The sequence below is a fragment of the Panthera pardus genome, unplaced genomic scaffold, assembly GCF_024362965.1.
Source record: "Panthera pardus isolate Hobbes unplaced genomic scaffold, ASM2436296v1 HiC_scaffold_13, whole genome shotgun sequence".
Classification (NCBI taxonomy): Eukaryota; Metazoa; Chordata; class Mammalia; order Carnivora; family Felidae; genus Panthera; species Panthera pardus.
Genome location: NW_026526688.1, coordinates 202,612,081 through 202,628,720, shown reverse-complemented (window position 1 = coordinate 202,628,720; position 16,640 = coordinate 202,612,081). Strand labels below are relative to the sequence as shown.

Below are 16,640 nucleotides of genomic sequence, written 5' to 3'. Positions count from 1 at the left end.
CACTGCATAGGGTTCAGTCATGTGAGTGAACGGGACCCAAAAGCTCAGATCGCGGAGCAGCTTCTAGACCCGGGACGGTCTCAGGACAGAAGGGGCCACGGTTTCGGTGGAACCTTGCGGTTTCCACCGACCAGGCAGCCGCTGTGGGCTGGGGAGCCAGGGCGACCCGTCCTGTCCCGCTCCCATCAAACCTGTCCGCACACTGCCTCACGGTGCCTGCACAGTTGTGGTCTCCTAGTCGATTTGCTTACAGAGTGTTTACGGGAAGGCTTTTTAAAAGCTGCTCTTTTCTAGGGATTCACTATAGGACGCAGGAGGATTTGCCAGCTTTAAAAGCTTCAGAACTTTACAAATGTAGAGTTACCAGTATGTCGCCGATACTCTTTCTGGTGGATTAAATCAACTAAGGGCTCCAAGTTGAAGATCTTTCAAACTCGAGTAGTATAGTTTCCATATAGTGCTTGGCATCTTAATATTTCATTGTCCATTTCATGACAATACGTATGCTCTTTACAGCGTTTAAGCACGTTGGTTGCTTCCAGGGCCCCTGACCTGCACCGGCCAGGGCTCAGCGCCCTTGTGCGCTGGGAGCCTCAGGGAGCCTCAGGCTCCTGGCAGTTGTGTGATTGGCCAGAGGTCACTGAACTAGTCGTTCCTCTGATTTGCAAACTGGCAGCGAGACCGTAACAACAGACAGTAGCCTTACACCGCTGTTTTCCTTTTGGTCTTGTTTTATTTTCTGGGGACTGCCTGGATTCTACTTATGTTTATCAGTCAATTTTTTGTTACTTCTAGTTAATCAAAAAGAGGAAGAATTTGAATTTTATTCTACTAGAATACCTTTAAAAGCCATTATCGCTAGTAACTTCTTTTAAACGTGGCAAGTATTTACTTTTGATCTAAAAGTTTATTTTGTGTGGTGTGTCTTACAGCCTCTCGACAATCCGACGCCTCAGGGCCTGTTACAGCAAATAAGTCCTCATCACTGGGGAGTTTCTACCACCTTCCTTCATACCTCAAATTGCACGATGTCCTGAAAGCTACTCACGCTAACTATAAGGTACTGACCGCTCCTTTTGTAAAAAATATGCATTTGCTCATTTCTAATAGATCGTGGATGTGTTTGTTAAGAGTCGCAGCTTGTGTGTGTACATACACATACGTACAAGATAGCGTGGGGTGTGCTCTGTGACGGTTTTTTCAAGTTTTGTCTTCAGCTTTGTTTATGGTAGCTTTCATCATATCCAAACGTAAGGTTTCTGCTGGAGTCGCGGTCTCTCTGTGGGTTACCGGGGCTGTGTCTGCGCCTCCCAAGGCCACCCCCGACCTTCAAAGATTTTCTGGCAAGACTCTGGGACTGGCGTGTAGTCGTCCTCACAGCTGGGACTTCTACCACAGCGTGGAGTCTGCAGGGATCCGTGCACAGGCTTCCCGTGTTCTCTCTGTCCATTGAGGGCCACAGAGCAGCTTTGTCCCCCAAGCAGCGGAGGCTTCCTCTGCCTGGCACGAACTGAAACCTCAGCCTCGCAGAGGCAGGTGTGTGACGTAAAACGTGGGATTCCTTCCCAGAGTCCAGGCTCAGGGAACCAGCCCTATCAGGGAAGGTTTTCTATCAGCGTGGGGGACCTTCGACTGGTCAAGTGCATGGACACCACCAAGGGCCCACCTTACCGACCGGTTTCTGTCTGTTCTGTTAACTCTTCTGCACGGGTATGTTTCGTACCTCGGGCCTTCTCACACTGAGATGGTTAAGGAAAAATCTACCACGATTTCTCATAGGGCTTTTCATTGGTTAGCTGCCTGCCCAGTTTCCCTGGCACTGTCTCCCAAATAATCCAGTTTTCATGCACTAACTGATCTGAAATATGACCTTTATCAGTTACTAAATTCTCATAGTTCTGTATTTCTACTGTTTTGTTACATCCATCTGTCTATCTTTTCATCTTTTAGCAGCACACGTGCTGATTGTGTAGCTGCTCGGTGTATTTTTTGAGGTGGTCAGTCCCCCCCATTCTCCTTCAGAATTTTTTCTGGATGTTCTTTTCTTACTCATTTTTGCATGTGAACACTAGAATAAACTAATCTAGTTCTAAAGAATCCTGAGAGTATTTCCATTGGGATCATGTTAATTTATAGATTAATTTGGGGAGAACTGGTATCTTAGATGTTAAGTCCACCTGTCCGGAGTGTGGGATGCTTTTTTGTTTATTGAAAACTTCTTGTATATGCCTCAGATGTACCTGAAATTTAAAGAATTTGAAAAAGAATTTTTGAAGATTACTTCACACAGATGTTGCACATTTCTTGATGTCCCCAGATGGTCATTATCTTTTGTTATTGATACAGATATTTCTCAGGGTTTTTGTTTGTCTGTTTGTTTGTTTGTTTGTTTGTTTGTTTGAAAATGATTTATGAACTTTACCTGGCTTTTTTTCTGAAGGATATCAATACCTTTCAAAGATCAGAGTATTTGACCACATTTTACAGAAGATTCAGAGGCTCTTTTTTAGCCAGTGTTTCTCATGTCAACCACCCACATAGCAGAGGGCACGTGGGAAATACCGCACAGAGGTGTTTCTTTTCTGCCTGTTCTCGACTCCTGTCCTGAGTCCTGGGGCCCTCTTGATGATCCCAGTGTCGGCTCCCTCTTTATCATTTCCCCTCCGGGACATCCTGGGCTCCACGCTGTACCCCGTGCATTGTGGCCCCCGGTGTCCCGGATGCCTGCCTGGATCGGTGTGTTTGGAGTGCCTGGCACATGTGACATCCGTCACACTGCCCCTCCACCTCCTTCATTACTTCTCTATTCCCTCTGTTCTGGCTGTACTCCCACCCTGGCCCTCGTTGTCCGCCCCCCTCAGAGCCCCGTGGCCCTGCTTCTCACCTGCGACCTCTGTTCTTTGTCAAGATAGGCCTTCCCATGCGCATGCCCCTCGCCCCCTCGTTCTGTCGTGCCTGCTGGAGGTGAGCCCCTACCCTCCTGTCCCTGTGGGATGTGGCCCCATGAAGTCACCTGTCCCTGTGTCCCCACTCGCCCTTCCTCTGCCTGCTGGAAACCACCTCACGGTGACACAAGAGCATCAAGGTTTTCATCTTCTGTGTGCGTCTCCCCTGCCGTCCTGCCCCTCGGCCCAGGAAGTGCTTCCTCTGTCATCACGGCTGGCTGGGTTTGATTTCACGGAGCAGACTCCATTCTCTGTTGTAGTGCTTTGCGTGGTTTTTGCCAGTTTTTATTTTTATAGTTGATCCCTCCCCTTCGCCCTTCATATCCTTGGACCTGGCTCATTCTCAGCCTGTTAAATAGGGGAGTTGCTGCATCATTTAATTCAGCTGGGCCCTTTCGAATTATAATTTAATCCTTCTTAAGATGAATTTAATATTTTGCTAGAGCCAGACCGAAGGGTGGTTTCTGGATTTGATCATGATTCCCGGGGGATACGAACATACGTGGAACACAACTTGTATTTTATAGGTTTTGACATGGTGCTTATCAGATACTGGTTGAAATGGACACTAAATTTTTTTTCTTGTAATAGAAGGTCAGAAATTGTTTCTTTCAGCAGCATCACTATAAGCTGGAAGATGCCTTTGAAAGGTTACAGTTTTATGCGGTTCCTTTCCAGGGCGTTTTCCCAGCACTGAAAGCAAATGAGCAAACAGAAACCCCCCAGATCGCGGGTGTTAGAGCAGCCCAGCCGGACGCTCTCACCGCGTGGACAGCACGTGTCTTTGTTGCAGGTGACGGAACAGGACAGTGCCAGTAACCCTGTGTTCTTTCCCTCCGCTTCCCAAGGTTACCTTGGACCTTCAGAACAGTGCTGAAAAGTTTGGGGGCTTTCTGCGTTCTGCCTTGGATGTGCTCTCTCAGATCCTAGAATTGGCAACCCTGCAGGACATCGGGAAGGTTTGTGTCTCGTTTCTTCCCCTCGAGCTGTAGCTGGGGAATCTGGGTGCGTTCGGAAGGCGGGAGCAGCTTGGGGAGAAGCTTCCGCGGCCCCCGGCTGCTGCGTCATGGCTCCTGCCTCTGATTCTTGTGTCAGCCTTACGTTGGGGGTGTCCCACTTCCGTCCCATTTTCAGGGTTTTTCTGTGTGTTAGCCTCGACCCAGTTCATTCTAGAATATTGGTGTTTGTTTTTGTTTTTTTTTTAAATATGAAATTTATCGTCAAATTGGTTTCCATACAACACCCAGTGTTGGTGGGTTTAAACCGTGGTGGCAGTCCCTTTGCTTTCTTATCTGCCCTTTGCAAGCAGGAAGGGCAAAAACGGACATGAAGGCTGCGTGGCTGGCTCCTCTGATGCCGTGGGACAGCAGAGCTGTGGCTGAAACTCCTGGGCTTTGGCTCCAAGTCCGGTATCCCCTCCCCCTCGTCCTACAAGGGGGCGCTCAGACACAGGGACAGATTTTAAGGACGTGTGAGGTGAACGCCCATCTCGTGTGTCCGCATCCCGGGCCTGTAGGTCACATTTCACTGCGGTCGCTTTCCCGGGTGTGTCCCCTGCCGGCTCCCGGGTGCCCTGGTTCTCACGCGTTTCGGAGTCGGTCACAGGGAGCTCCCCCTTCAAACGTGTGTCCTAAACATGAGGCGCGCTCAGGAAGTTCATGTGTTTTTGTCTTTTTCTTGACGTGTGGAAGTTACCTAGTTTTTGTCATCACAGTATGTGCATTGTCTTGTCTCCAGGTGCTTCTTGGGCTCTTTCCCAGGTCTGTGTATAGTGTGTGCACTTGTTTTGATGGCTGGATAGTGTCCTGTTCTTACTGGTGCTCGGTTATTGTCCCCTCTGAGTGAAACTTGGCAGAGTTTTTTTCACTGCTGCCACCTTCTCCGTGAGACCAGCGGGCCGTCCCGCCCAGGGCGCGGTACGCTCTCCCCGTGTGGCCCTGTCAGCATGGCGATCTGTTGCTTTTCTTCTCTCAGGCCATCAGGTCCTTAGGGCCTGTGGGCTGTGTGTGGATAATGCATTGCAGCAAGATAGGGAATATGATGCATTTTAAATTTGTTCGATACGCTGAAATGAAAACCATCTAACTGGGATTTTTAAAATAATAAAATTTTCCTATTGAAGGGAATTAAGATGACTTTGCGGTTTATTGTTTTTGTAGATTTTCATCTTTGGGGAGTGTGGTTCCTTTTCTCTTTTTACCTTTTTATTTTGACTGCCACACACATACAGCAGTAGTTGTTTTTCAGTTGCGGTCAGTGAATTGATCGAAGGTTACATTTATCCTGATATGTGAAGGTAAAGAATTAACAGGTCACAATCTAATGAAGGTTGACGTTACGTGATCTGTGTATTCCTGAGAATGGGAATATAGTTTTATATATATACGTACGTGTGTGTGCGTGTGTGTGTGTGTGTGTGTGTGTATACACGTACATATACATATATATATGTACATAAAGATATATTTAAAAATGTGTGTAGTGGGGCGCCTGGGTGGCTCAGTTGGTTGAGCGGCCAACTTTGGCTCAGGTCACGATCTTGCGGTCCGTGAGTTCGAGCCCCATGTTGGGCTCTGTGCTGACAGCCTGGAGCCTGTTTCGGATTCTGTGTCTCCCTCTCTCTGCCCCTCCCCCGTTCATGCTCTGTCTCTCTCTGTCTCAAAAATAAATGTTAAAAAAAAAAAAAATGTTAAAAAAAAAATGTGTGTAGTAACTTCCATTTCTGAAGATCCTTGTATGTGGGACAGGATGGCCTCTCGCCCTCTCACCGTGGTCCTTATGGATAAAGATGGTTTTGTGCCCCTCGGCTTCCGTGTTGTTCTGAGTTTATCTGTTGTGCTGTTGGGTGGGAGAGGCCCGCTTTAGCTCCGGCCTTGGCTTTCCCCAGGCCCTGATCTGGAAGGCTCTAGTTGTAATTCTCTGTGTTCACATTTACCGGATACCAGCTATGGGCTGGCAAAACCAAAAAGCAACACGTAACAAACTCACCCCGTAGGATGCAAACTTCAATGCTTAGAGTCTAATTTGAATAAGTCAGAATATTGAAAATGTATACACGGGCCCCTAGTATTTGAAACCAACAGAAGTCTGTTGCTCTTTGGCACGGAGAATTGTGGCAAACAAGCGAGGCGAGAGGCCTCTTCCGTCGGGTCGGTGTCAACGGCAGCCCTGCTGAAGGAAGCGGTGGCTGGCGACCAGACAGGCGCCCGGGCGCCGTGCCGCTGACGCCGAGCGCCTGCTCTGGCGGCGTCCTGAGAGTTCGTGTCTTCGTCCTTCTCGGTGCCCCAAGAGGACACGGGGTGCCTCGCATCTTATTCTCGATGCGGTGAAAGTAGTTTGTGCGGGCGGTCGTTTTGCGGATTGCCGTAGACGCTGTGGGACCCTGGGTAGTAAATCCCACAGGGTGCCCGTGTGCTCCGTGCAGCTGGACGTCCGTGGGGCTTGCGGCTCCTGCACACTCTGAACTCCTTCCCTGACCACAGGGCTGGGGGCAGAGCGGCCAGTAGATAGCTGGTGAGCGTCCCCGAGCAGGCGAGTGAGCGAGCGAGGGAGTGGCGGTGGCGCCTGCAGGAGAGGCTGGAGGGAGCGGCTCAGGTTTGTCGTGCTTCCTGCCGAGCTCCGTTCACGCTGGCGGATCGCCAGCTTCCTCTGGGTCAGCTGTGGCTCGCCACCATGGGAGGCCGCCCGGAGTCACCGACTTGCGTGTGTTCCTGCTTCTTCTTCCCACAGTGTGTCGAGGAGATCCTAGGCTACCTGAAATCCTGTTTCAGTCGAGAACCGATGATGGCAACTGTTTGTGTTCAGCAGGTAAAAATGTCATTTCCTGGGCTCATCTTCTAAGCCCCACGCCCTGGGCACGGGGACAGGATGCCGCTCGTCCTTTAGAAGGCGGTGCCGGTGGCACGGCCGGCAGCCCCACGGGTCACGTGTTGGCCCGCCCCGATATCGGGCACAGGGCTCCTCGTCCCGCCCCTCTGGGTCTGGCCCCTGCAGCCGGACTCTGGCTACACGCTGCCATCGTGGCGTCTGTCCAGGCTTTTGCTTGGAACGCTGGGTCCAACAGAATCGCGGAGGGGGGCGAGGCTCCTGGGGTTCTGACTTACCGGCTCACATCGCCCTTCGCGACAGCAGTCTCGCGTGGTGCCGATGGCGATCGTCCTCCAGGATGTCAGTCTGGAGCTTTGCTAACACAGCCCGTTGCTTTCAGCTGGGTTTGGCACGGCCCCCTGGGAGACTCGCGTGTGTTCGCGCCGCGCTGAGCCTCATGCTGATGGCTTCACTTCTTCCCCTTTAGTTGCTGAAGACTCTCTTTGGGACAAACTTGGCCTCCCAGTTTGATGGCTTGTCTTCCAACCCCAGCAAGTCCCAGGGCCGAGCGCAGCGTCTGGGCTCCTCCAGCGTGAGGCCGGGCTTGTACCACTACTGCTTCATGGCTCCCTACACCCACTTCACCCAGGCCTTAGCCGACGCCAGCCTGAGGAACATGGTGCAGGCAGAGCAGGACCACGACGCCTCAGGGTAACCTTGCGCCTGTGCTGGCCGGGGCGGTGGCGTCGGGGAGGCGTTCCGGGTACGAGCACAGAAGAGCTGGCGGTGAATCGTTTGCAAAAGCCGAGAGCCGGCTGCTCTTCCGGTGCCCACAGACCCCCTTTTCCTGTAGGTGCCGCGTGGGCGGCATCTCCCGGGTCTGTGCTAGGGGGAAAGAACGGCTTCCACGTGGCACAAAAGTGTTAGCGTGTAAGTGTACTTGAAGGGCATAGAGGAATCTCGTATGATAGTACTTTGGGTTTCATAACCTTGCCGCTACAAGTCTCTCTTCAGTTAAATTTATGGTTGTATTTTTGGTGCCTGGAATGCGGTCGTTGTTGCTTAAATAACCGTAACTATTAGCAGATATTTGAGTTGCTACTCTGTGTAGCAAGAGAATTGCTCCGTGCCGCGAACAAGAGAATTCCTTGTTTCTCCTTTTATAGATGTAGTGCTAAAGCAGCTAGAGTTAACACACTAGTCGGGAACTGAGGAGAATGCCCTTGTTTGATATAAACAAAGAAGCGAGGAACCGTGTGTGTGTTACTGTCATCTAATTTCATACGTGTTTCTTGAAAAGGGTGTGATTGATGTGAATGTTTAAAGAAACTTTTTCCCAAGAGAATCAAGTGAGATCTTCTGGGTCACTGAGTCTTTCAAGTGAGCGTCACCTTTGTGGCCTCACGGCAGCCTGGGTGGCGTGGCACTGAGCTTCCTGGGGCAGGCAGCGCTCTGTCTGAGTGCCTGCTACCAGTGACAGGACTGGCTGGCAGCCCCTGCGATCTCAGCGCGGCCTGCTGTCTGTTAGGAGTGGGTGCGGCCGCGTGGCGTGGCCGCCTCGGTGCTTTCTGACTTGGACGTGTTCTGATTTTGTGGACGTGAATTGGTTTGGCCTGGAGTGTGGCTGAGGACACGGGAGAAGACTTACGGCTGTTCTTTGCTCACTTTTTTCCACCTGCAGGTGGTTCGACGTGCTTCAGAAAGTGTCTACCCAGTTGAAGACGAACCTCACCAGCACCACTAAGAACCGCGCAGATAAGGTGAGTGAGAGGCGGCAGGCTTCGGTGCTCAGCACTTTCCAGCTTGGCTGCTTGAAGGTTTTGGTTGAAGTCTAACTCAGTTTGTTCTTTCTTTCTTTTCTTTTTTTTTTTTTTTTTTCATAGAACGCTATTCATAATCACATTCGTTTGTTCGAGCCTCTGGTTATAAAAGCTTTAAAGCAGTACACAACCACAACGTCTGTGCAGCTACAGAGGCAGGTCTTAGATTTGCTGGCACAGCTGGTTCAGTTACGGGTCAATTACTGTCTTCTGGATTCAGATCAGGTTTGTCACCTTTAACTTTCATCTGCCATACCTGTCGTAATTTAATAAAAATTACCTGTAGCAGACGCTGAAATCTACCTTTAAGAAACGTGCGGTTTGCTATTTGCACACTAGTTGCCGCTCCTTACCTGTTTCACGCGCCAGTGTCCAGGGCCTGGGCGCACGGAGCACGCACTCCTGCCTGTGTGAGGCTGTGTCCAGGTTATCAGCCTGTGTGCGTGCGTCAGGGGCCTTCCTGCCCACTCACCCTCCCCACCCCAAGACGAGTGAATTTAAATTGTAAGGTACAATGAAGATTTGTTGTTTGGGGGGCATTTTTGCAAAATCCAGAGACTTGCTTTAAACACGCCATCAATTATGACATTTGCTTTCGAGCAAAGTAAAGTTAGTTCACATCTTCCAAGAGGAACTCGTGCTTCGAACAGAGTTGGATGCCAAACTGGCCCTAGTCCAGTCCTGGAGTGCTGCTGCGCCCTCGGGGTCCCCTTCCCTGTCAGCAGCCCTCAGCATCCGCCCCTTCGAACGTTGGGGTGTGCGGGGAGAAGGTGGACCCACGCGGGCACCTCATTACTAAGCCAGTCTCGGGCCATCTGTGCCGCTCAGTGTGTGTGAACCGGAACCGGCGAGTCGCCGGATAGGCCTTTTCTGTGCTGCTCGGCGTTTCCTGTTTCTCCAGAGCTCTCACCCCCTGGTTCAGTAAATGTACTTACGGGATTTCTGGAAGTGTCCTGAGCTATGCCGTCTCACAGAATACCTCCGAGTTCTTGTATACAAACACGTTTGTCTGCTGTCGGGAACTTGTTAAAAATTTACACAACTAAGTAGGAAGAAAAGTAACCTAGTTTGCACATTTTAATTATTGATGTGAAATTTTTATTTTCCTCTGTAGGTGTTCATCGGATTTGTGCTGAAGCAGTTCGAATACATTGAAGTAGGCCAGTTCAGGTAACAGCTTTTCGTTCTTTTAGATTTCTTGTCCTCGTGACAGTTATATAGAATTTTAGATCGTTAAGATGAACGTTTACTTTAAAGGATTGTGAAGCGTGTTTGCCAAATATTTTTTTTTTTAAGCCGAACTCTGATCAACACGCTGTGTGTTCTTGTTTCTCTTAAAAATTAAGGAGCGAGTATCTCAAGATTTGTTTGGCAAATCTTGTTCTGCACCTGGGAATTACAGGTGTCAGTTTTCATGTCACATCTCAAAACATTTAATTGTGGTAGCGGGGCGCTAAACCAAATCTCGTGTGCCGGAGCACTAATTGTTTCAAACTTCTGAGAGAAAACACATTTTAGACCCGCCGGTCTTCAGCAGAGGCGATGATTACACACTTGACTTAGGTGACTTGCGGCTCTTCCTTGCCGGACCGTAAGGTGCGCTACTTTCTCCTACGGCACTTACGGCTGCGTGAGTGTAACGACCACGCGTTAGAATCGTTCGGTCTCCGAACTGCAGGTGACCCTTGAACAACGTGGGTTGTGGGGGCCGGCCCTGCGCCCTCAGAAATCCCGTTCAACCTGTGACTCTCACAAAGCTGACTGCCAAGAGCCTACTGGTGACCAGAAGCCTTGCTGATCATGTAAATACTCGCTTACCACGTGTTCTGAGCGTTCTGTGTATTCTGACAATCCAGCGAGCCAGAGAAAAGAGAACGTTGTTAAGAAAACCACGAGGAAGCTAACGTACGTTTGTGGTATTGTCCTGTGTTTATAGAAACCCCGCGTTCTATAACCTGCGTGGTTCGGGGCTCACCTGTCCTTAGTAGATAGGGACGCACGGAGAAGAAGGATGCGTTCTCAGCATCCCTTGGGTCTGGAGACCCGGTACTTTCTTACTCCAGTTATGCGACATCTTGACTGCATGATTTGAGACAAGTTGCTTTGTCTCCTTTGAGTCTCAGTTTCTTCAACTGAAATGAGAAGGGGCAGGAGGAGAAGTAAGAACGTTGTACCTCTGGGCGTCCAGTGCTGTTGGGTGCTCTGCAGCGCTCTCACTTAGCTCTGCCCACCGCCAGCCGCCCACCCCCAGCACACCCTGTGGGAGCTGGCCCGCCTTGCCGCGCCCCCAGCGTCTGTCCTCATCCTCCCCTCCCCCCTTCTTCCCTCTCTTCTCCCCCCTTTCTTCCCTCTTCTCTCCCCCCTCCTCTCTCCTCATCCTCCCCTCCCCACTTTCCTTCCCTCCTCTCTCCCCCCACCTCTCTCCTCATCCATCCCCCTTCTCCCCTCCTCTTTCCTCATCCTCTCCTCCCCCTTTCCCCTTCTTCCCTCTTTCTCTCCCCTCCCCCCGTCACTCTCCCCCTCCTCTCCCTTCCCCTTCCCCCTTTTCTTTCCTCCTCTCTCCTCATTCTCCCCTCCGTCCCTCCCCCTCTGTCTCTCATGCTTCCTCTTCCTCTCCTCATACTCCCCCCCCCCCCGTTTTCCCTCCTCCTCTCTCCTCTCCCTTCTCCTTCCCCTCACTCTTCCTCCTCTTCTCCCCTCCTCTTTCCGAATTTTCTGCACCTCCCTCTCCCTTCTCCCTCACTCTCACCACTTGCTTCCCTCCTTCCCCTGGCTCTCTCCCTTTCTCTTTTGCTCTCTCTCAACTTGGAATCATGAGTAATTTCATGTTTATGTTGATTATGTGTCATAATTTTAAAAGGAAGCATCTAAACGGATGTTTTTGTTTCTAGGGAATCAGAGGCAATTATTCCAAACATCTTTTTCTTCCTGGTATTACTGTCTTACGAGCGCTATCATTCAAAACAGATCATTGGAATCCCTAAAATCATTCAGCTCTGTGACGGCATCATGGCCAGCGGGAGGAAGGCTGTGACACATGGTAACGGGACAGCCCTTTCACGGTGACCTTCAGTACTGATGTGCTCGACGGTGCTAGTCTTCATCACTCCAGCTTCTGGCTGTGTCCACTGCTGCTCTGTGTGTGCGTGTGGGTGCAGTGCGCGCGCGTGTGTGCGTGTGCACGCTGCTTAGAGATGCCGCAGAAGGGAGAGAGCAGACCTACTGTCAGGAGCTTGTGACCTCCTGACCTAAGAATACAGGAAACAGTAGGGCGATCTAAGGCACAGATAGAGTCTGACATAGATGCTCTTGTCTAACTACGTGAAACACAAAAACCCGAGAAATCCAACTTCTGTGAGGACCCCGGTGCTGGAGGGAGTGGCTTGGCCTTGGAGCAGGACCTTCCGTTCTGCCTGGTTGTCCTGTAGAGGCGAGTGAGGACCACAGAAGATGGTCAGCGGCTCAAGCAGCCTCCTTCACCTGGGCAGTGAGGCTGTGGTTTTAAGAATAAACTTGGGGCGCCTGGGTAGCTCAGTCAGTTGTGTCTGACTTCGGCTCAGGTCATGATCTCACGGTTTGTGAGTTCAAGTGCCACATTGGGCTCTGCTGACAGCTCGGAGCCTGGAGCCTGCTTCGGAGTCTGTGTCTCCCTCTTTCTCTGCTCCTCCCCTGCTTGTGCTCTGTTTTCTCTCTCTCAAAAATAAACATTTAAAATTTTTTTTGAAAAAAGAATAAACTGCAAACCTTCTCTTAACTTTTTATTATTATTATTTTTTTAATGTTTATTTTTGAGAGAGAGAGGGAGGGAGGGACGGACGGAGTGTGAGCAGGGGAGGGCAGAGAGAGAGGGAGACACAGAATCCGAAGCAGGCTCCACGCTCCGAGCTGTCAGCACAGAGCCGGACGTGGAGCTCAAACCCAAGAATCGCAACATCATGACCTGAGCCAAAGTCGGGCGCTTGACCCACTGAGCCACCCAGGGGTCCCCTCTTTGAATTTTTTTAAACTGATCTTGCAGCATTTTCCTGTTGACTCCTCCCTGGCTCCGTTGTCAGGAATCAGTAGACTTTTGAACTTTGGCAGGGGTATGTCCTAGGACCTCTGCAGAGCCCAGATGTGAGAAGGGCGCTGTGGCATGCAGCGTTCTCTGTGTTCCCTGTTCCGTGCGCTTGCGGTAAAGCAGGTGATTTGTTGACGGGCAGGGACTCCATGCCATCTGATTTCCATAGTCGCTGGAGTCACTTTTGCAGTGGCCTTGCGAGGGCCGAGATTCACACCTCAGCAAAAGTTCACACTTGTCCGCTTTGGGAATTGGGGTTCCTGGTGCAAATGCCAAATAGAGGGATGACTAAGGCTTCCTAGATTAGAGAGTCTTTGGACGGACAATCAGTGGGCAACCAAACCCTAGTATTTTGTCTGGAAAGCTGGTCATCTGTAGAAAAGTCAGTAACCATGCTGTGTGTGTGTGGCACTGGGTTGCATGTGCCGTGTGTATGTGGCCCTGGGGGTGGGCGTGCCTTTGTGTGTGTGGCATTGGCAGGCAGTGCCTTGCAGTGACAATGGTGACGGGATCGGGCCACCCCCTTCCCAATGAAAGGCATTTCGGAGAAAGTTGTTCATGTAGTGGTGATAGACTAAGGAATCTACTTTGCTGTTTTCTATAAGACACGACTGGGGGGAAGGGCTTTATCTACTGATAGTGAGTTTATTACTTAAAATAGCATAGAAATCTGATACTATATAAATATTTTTTGCTGAAAAACACAGTCATCTTTTCAGGTAAATCTTTAGGTAGATGAAGCATTAGAATAGGATGTTGATATTTGAGTTAGTTTGAAGATTTTAGTTTGAATTTGACTTTTGAATTTGTGATTCTTTTTGTCAGATCTGATGTTACATCACGGAAAGCCTAGGTGTATTTTTTTTAAGATTTCACAAAATCATCAGTAAGTGTTCAAGGAAGAGCTATGGCCTCCATGATGGTATACTGATAATTCATAGCACTCGTTGATAAGCTGGATTTATCCTTTATCGTAAGCCACGTATGGATTAGGGTTTTCTTTATTTATTGAATTGAAAAAAGTTATTAATGTTTTATTTATTTTTGAGAGAGAAGGAGACAGAGCACAAGCAGGGGAGGGGCAGAGAGAGGGGGAGACACAGAATCCGAAGCGGGCTCCAGGCTCCGAGCCGTCGGCACAAAGCTTGACGTGGGGCTCGAACCCGTGAATCATGAGATCCCGACCCGAGCCGAAGTCAGATGCTTAACTGACTGAGCCACCCAGGCCCCCTAGGGTTTTCTTGTGTTTTGGGCACGTTTTGGAGGCGTCAAGCTCTGTCTGCAGGTGTAAACGTCACGTGATGCCTCCTGAGCCTGCCTGTTTGTGCCCGCAGCCATACCGGCTCTACAGCCGATAGTCCATGACCTGTTCGTACTGAGAGGAGCCAATAAAGCCGATGCAGGAAAAGAGCTTGAAACCCAGAAAGAAGTGGTGGTGTCCATGCTGCTGAGACTCATCCAGTACCATCAGGTAAGGGGGGCGTGGGGCACTCACTGGCACCGCAGACGCAGCAGGAAATGTCCTGTGGCCCACTGTCCGCCAATCAGTGGGTGTTCCTTCGTGCCACCCTGGGCTCTGGGGCTGGGGAGATGCCAGAGAGGGGTAGGCTTGCTGGGACTTGGTATTCAAAGCCGTACAGCCACTCGGGGAGGTCATCTGCCACCTGGCTGACAGTCACGGGGTCATTCGAGGGAGTAAATGTGTTGGAAACCCTGTTTTCCAAAATGACCAAGAATCAGTTACCTGACATTGACCGAAATGATAGAATTCTAAAAAATGATTTTAAAAATATCGCATCTGAAATAATATGAAGACTTTATTTGTACATCTCTTTACCACATGTCGATGTAGGTAAGGCCAGGGTCTTTTCCTCTGTGCTGGTTGTGGTTTAGTTTTCCTTAAGGTGGAGCAGGAATTTCAGGCCGTTCGGGGCGGCCTGAGTGCAGAGGTCTGGCCTCTCCCGTGACCCCGCTCTTAGCTTGCCTGGCCTTCAGAATTTTTGTCAGGCTATTGGTCTTTGAATCTGAAAGTCATAAGCTTCTCTCACGGAAGCACTTTCTTCCGTGCATTCTCATCTCGGTGACTCTTTGTAATGTTGACTGAAATCCCGTGATTACGATGTAAAGCACCAAGCACGATGGGTTGGAGGGAGGCCTAGAGAGTGGCCCGTCAGCCACACGTGCTCGGGGAGCTTTTCCGCCTTTTGAGAGGACAGAGGGTCGGGTAGCCTTGCTGAGGAGGGTCCACACGGAGTGCACACTCCCCTCTTGGGGGAGAAGGGCTGCCAGGCCCCTTGAGTGGAGAGGCAGCTGTGGAGGGGCGGTCGGGGCCGGCTCTATGGAGAGTGGGCCTCAGTGGGCGCATCTCTCTTCATGGCGCTTGTGTAGACCAGGGTGACAGGCGTTTTCTGTAAACAAGCAGGTGACAGGTATTTTCAGTGTTGTAGACTGAAACACCTCACTTCAGCTGCTGTGGACGATGTCCCAGCCGGTGCGGTCATGAAGTGTGCGGCTGTGTGCCGATAAAACTGTATTTACAAAAACAGGCTTTTAGGTGTCTCTGCTCAGAACTGGTGCTCGACCAGTTATGATGTGGATAACTCTTCTGAAGGCAAGTACTACTTGGTAGGAGATTCCCTTTCTAAAGAGCACCAAGTTGAAATTAACGGACACAAAAGTCACGAGGCATCTGTAGAAAAGCTTAATCAAGGCTGTGTTTGTGTTTCTCCAAAAGTTTATATAAATTTTATTCTCTTTTTGTGCCTTTTCTCTGGTGGTGAAGTCTTGTAAGTTCCGTAGAAGCACAGGAGTACCACGATGGTGGGTGACTCCAACGAGCATGCAGCTGAGCTGTGCCCCTTGCGCTTTCTTTCGGTGTCCCTCGTGTCGTGTGTCCCCGGGCCAGGGCCGCGTCGGGGGCAGCAGGCCTTCCCTGGGCCTCACGTGTCTTTGCACCCTGGAGTCTGACCCGCCTGCACCCTGCAGGTGCTGGAGATGTTCATCCTGGTCCTGCAGCAATGCCACAAGGAGAGCGAGGACAAGTGGAAGCGGCTGTCCCGGCAGATCGCCGACGTCATCCTCCCGATGTTGGCCAAGCAGCAGGTTTGTGCCCCGTCCGCGTCATTGCTGTGGAGTCATTGTGACATGTTTGTAAGTGGCAGCGCTGGTGACTGGCATTTCATTGAATCAAAACGCGTTCGGCTTGCGATCCTTATCAGTGCCGGTCTCAGGGCAGGGATTTTCCTCTATTCTCAGTGACCACCTCCGGTTGCCTTTGTCTCCTGCTTCACAAGAGTGGAGCCTGAGGCTCAGAGCTGTTATCTAGCCCGCCCAGGGGTGCACAGCTGGAGCGTGCCCAGGGCTGGGGCTGTGCCGGTCTGACTCCAGAGCCGCCCAGAGCCGCGTCCTTTCCTGTCCGGTGGTGCTGCCTCCCTCATTCTACTCACTGACCTTCAAGTGTTTGGTTTTCCTTATCGCTCATAAAAGAGTTTAGCAGTGGTCCATCGTTTAAGCAGAATTTCTGTGATCAAACGATGCGGTCAGTTATTTCCACGATGGAAGTGGAAAGATGATCTGGCTGTGCTGTACAGGATGGAGGCCGCCCGTCGCACAGCTTCTGAGCCATGGCTGCCACCAGGCATCAGAGGGCGGGATGCCCTGCGCCCTTTGTAAGCGGGGTGCTGGGGTGCCTCCGGGGGCGGCAGGGGAGTGTGCCGACGCCCTCCAGGAGACGGCGGCTGTCAGCAGAGCTCTGGTCTTCAGCACTCTGGATGCAGTCAGCAGACACCTGTTTGTTCACCTTGACTATCTCCGCCAGGGAAGCAGGTAGTCCGGGTAACGTGCGGTGTTCCTGGCTCCTGGCGGTTGGTGCAGATGTGTAGACACGCTGTGGCAGGAGTTACGGTCTTCAGAGCTTTGGCCCCGTTCTCGTTTCCTAGTGGGCCTGTCATCCTGGCATGCTGAGGCCAGTCAGAGGGAGGGAGTCTTGGCTTCCGATGGCACTGACTG

The 16,640-nt window shown here is 50.9% G+C and overlaps 1 protein-coding gene across 1 annotated transcript in view; it reads left to right on the top strand.

Annotated features, from left to right (window-relative positions):
* Positions 1-16,640, top strand: part of HTT (huntingtin) — a 147,581-nt gene that overhangs the window by 67,410 nt on the left and 63,531 nt on the right. Inside the window, exons 28-37 of the mRNA XM_019453826.2 lie at positions 933-1,060; positions 3,794-3,904; positions 6,675-6,752; positions 7,240-7,463; positions 8,434-8,512; positions 8,636-8,797; positions 9,687-9,742; positions 11,464-11,612; positions 13,967-14,103; positions 15,618-15,734. Of these exons, the coding sequence (XP_019309371.2) occupies positions 933-1,060; positions 3,794-3,904; positions 6,675-6,752; positions 7,240-7,463; positions 8,434-8,512; positions 8,636-8,797; positions 9,687-9,742; positions 11,464-11,612; positions 13,967-14,103; positions 15,618-15,734 (1,241 nt within the window). The remainder of the gene's footprint in view (positions 1-932; positions 1,061-3,793; positions 3,905-6,674; positions 6,753-7,239; positions 7,464-8,433; positions 8,513-8,635; positions 8,798-9,686; positions 9,743-11,463; positions 11,613-13,966; positions 14,104-15,617; positions 15,735-16,640) is intronic.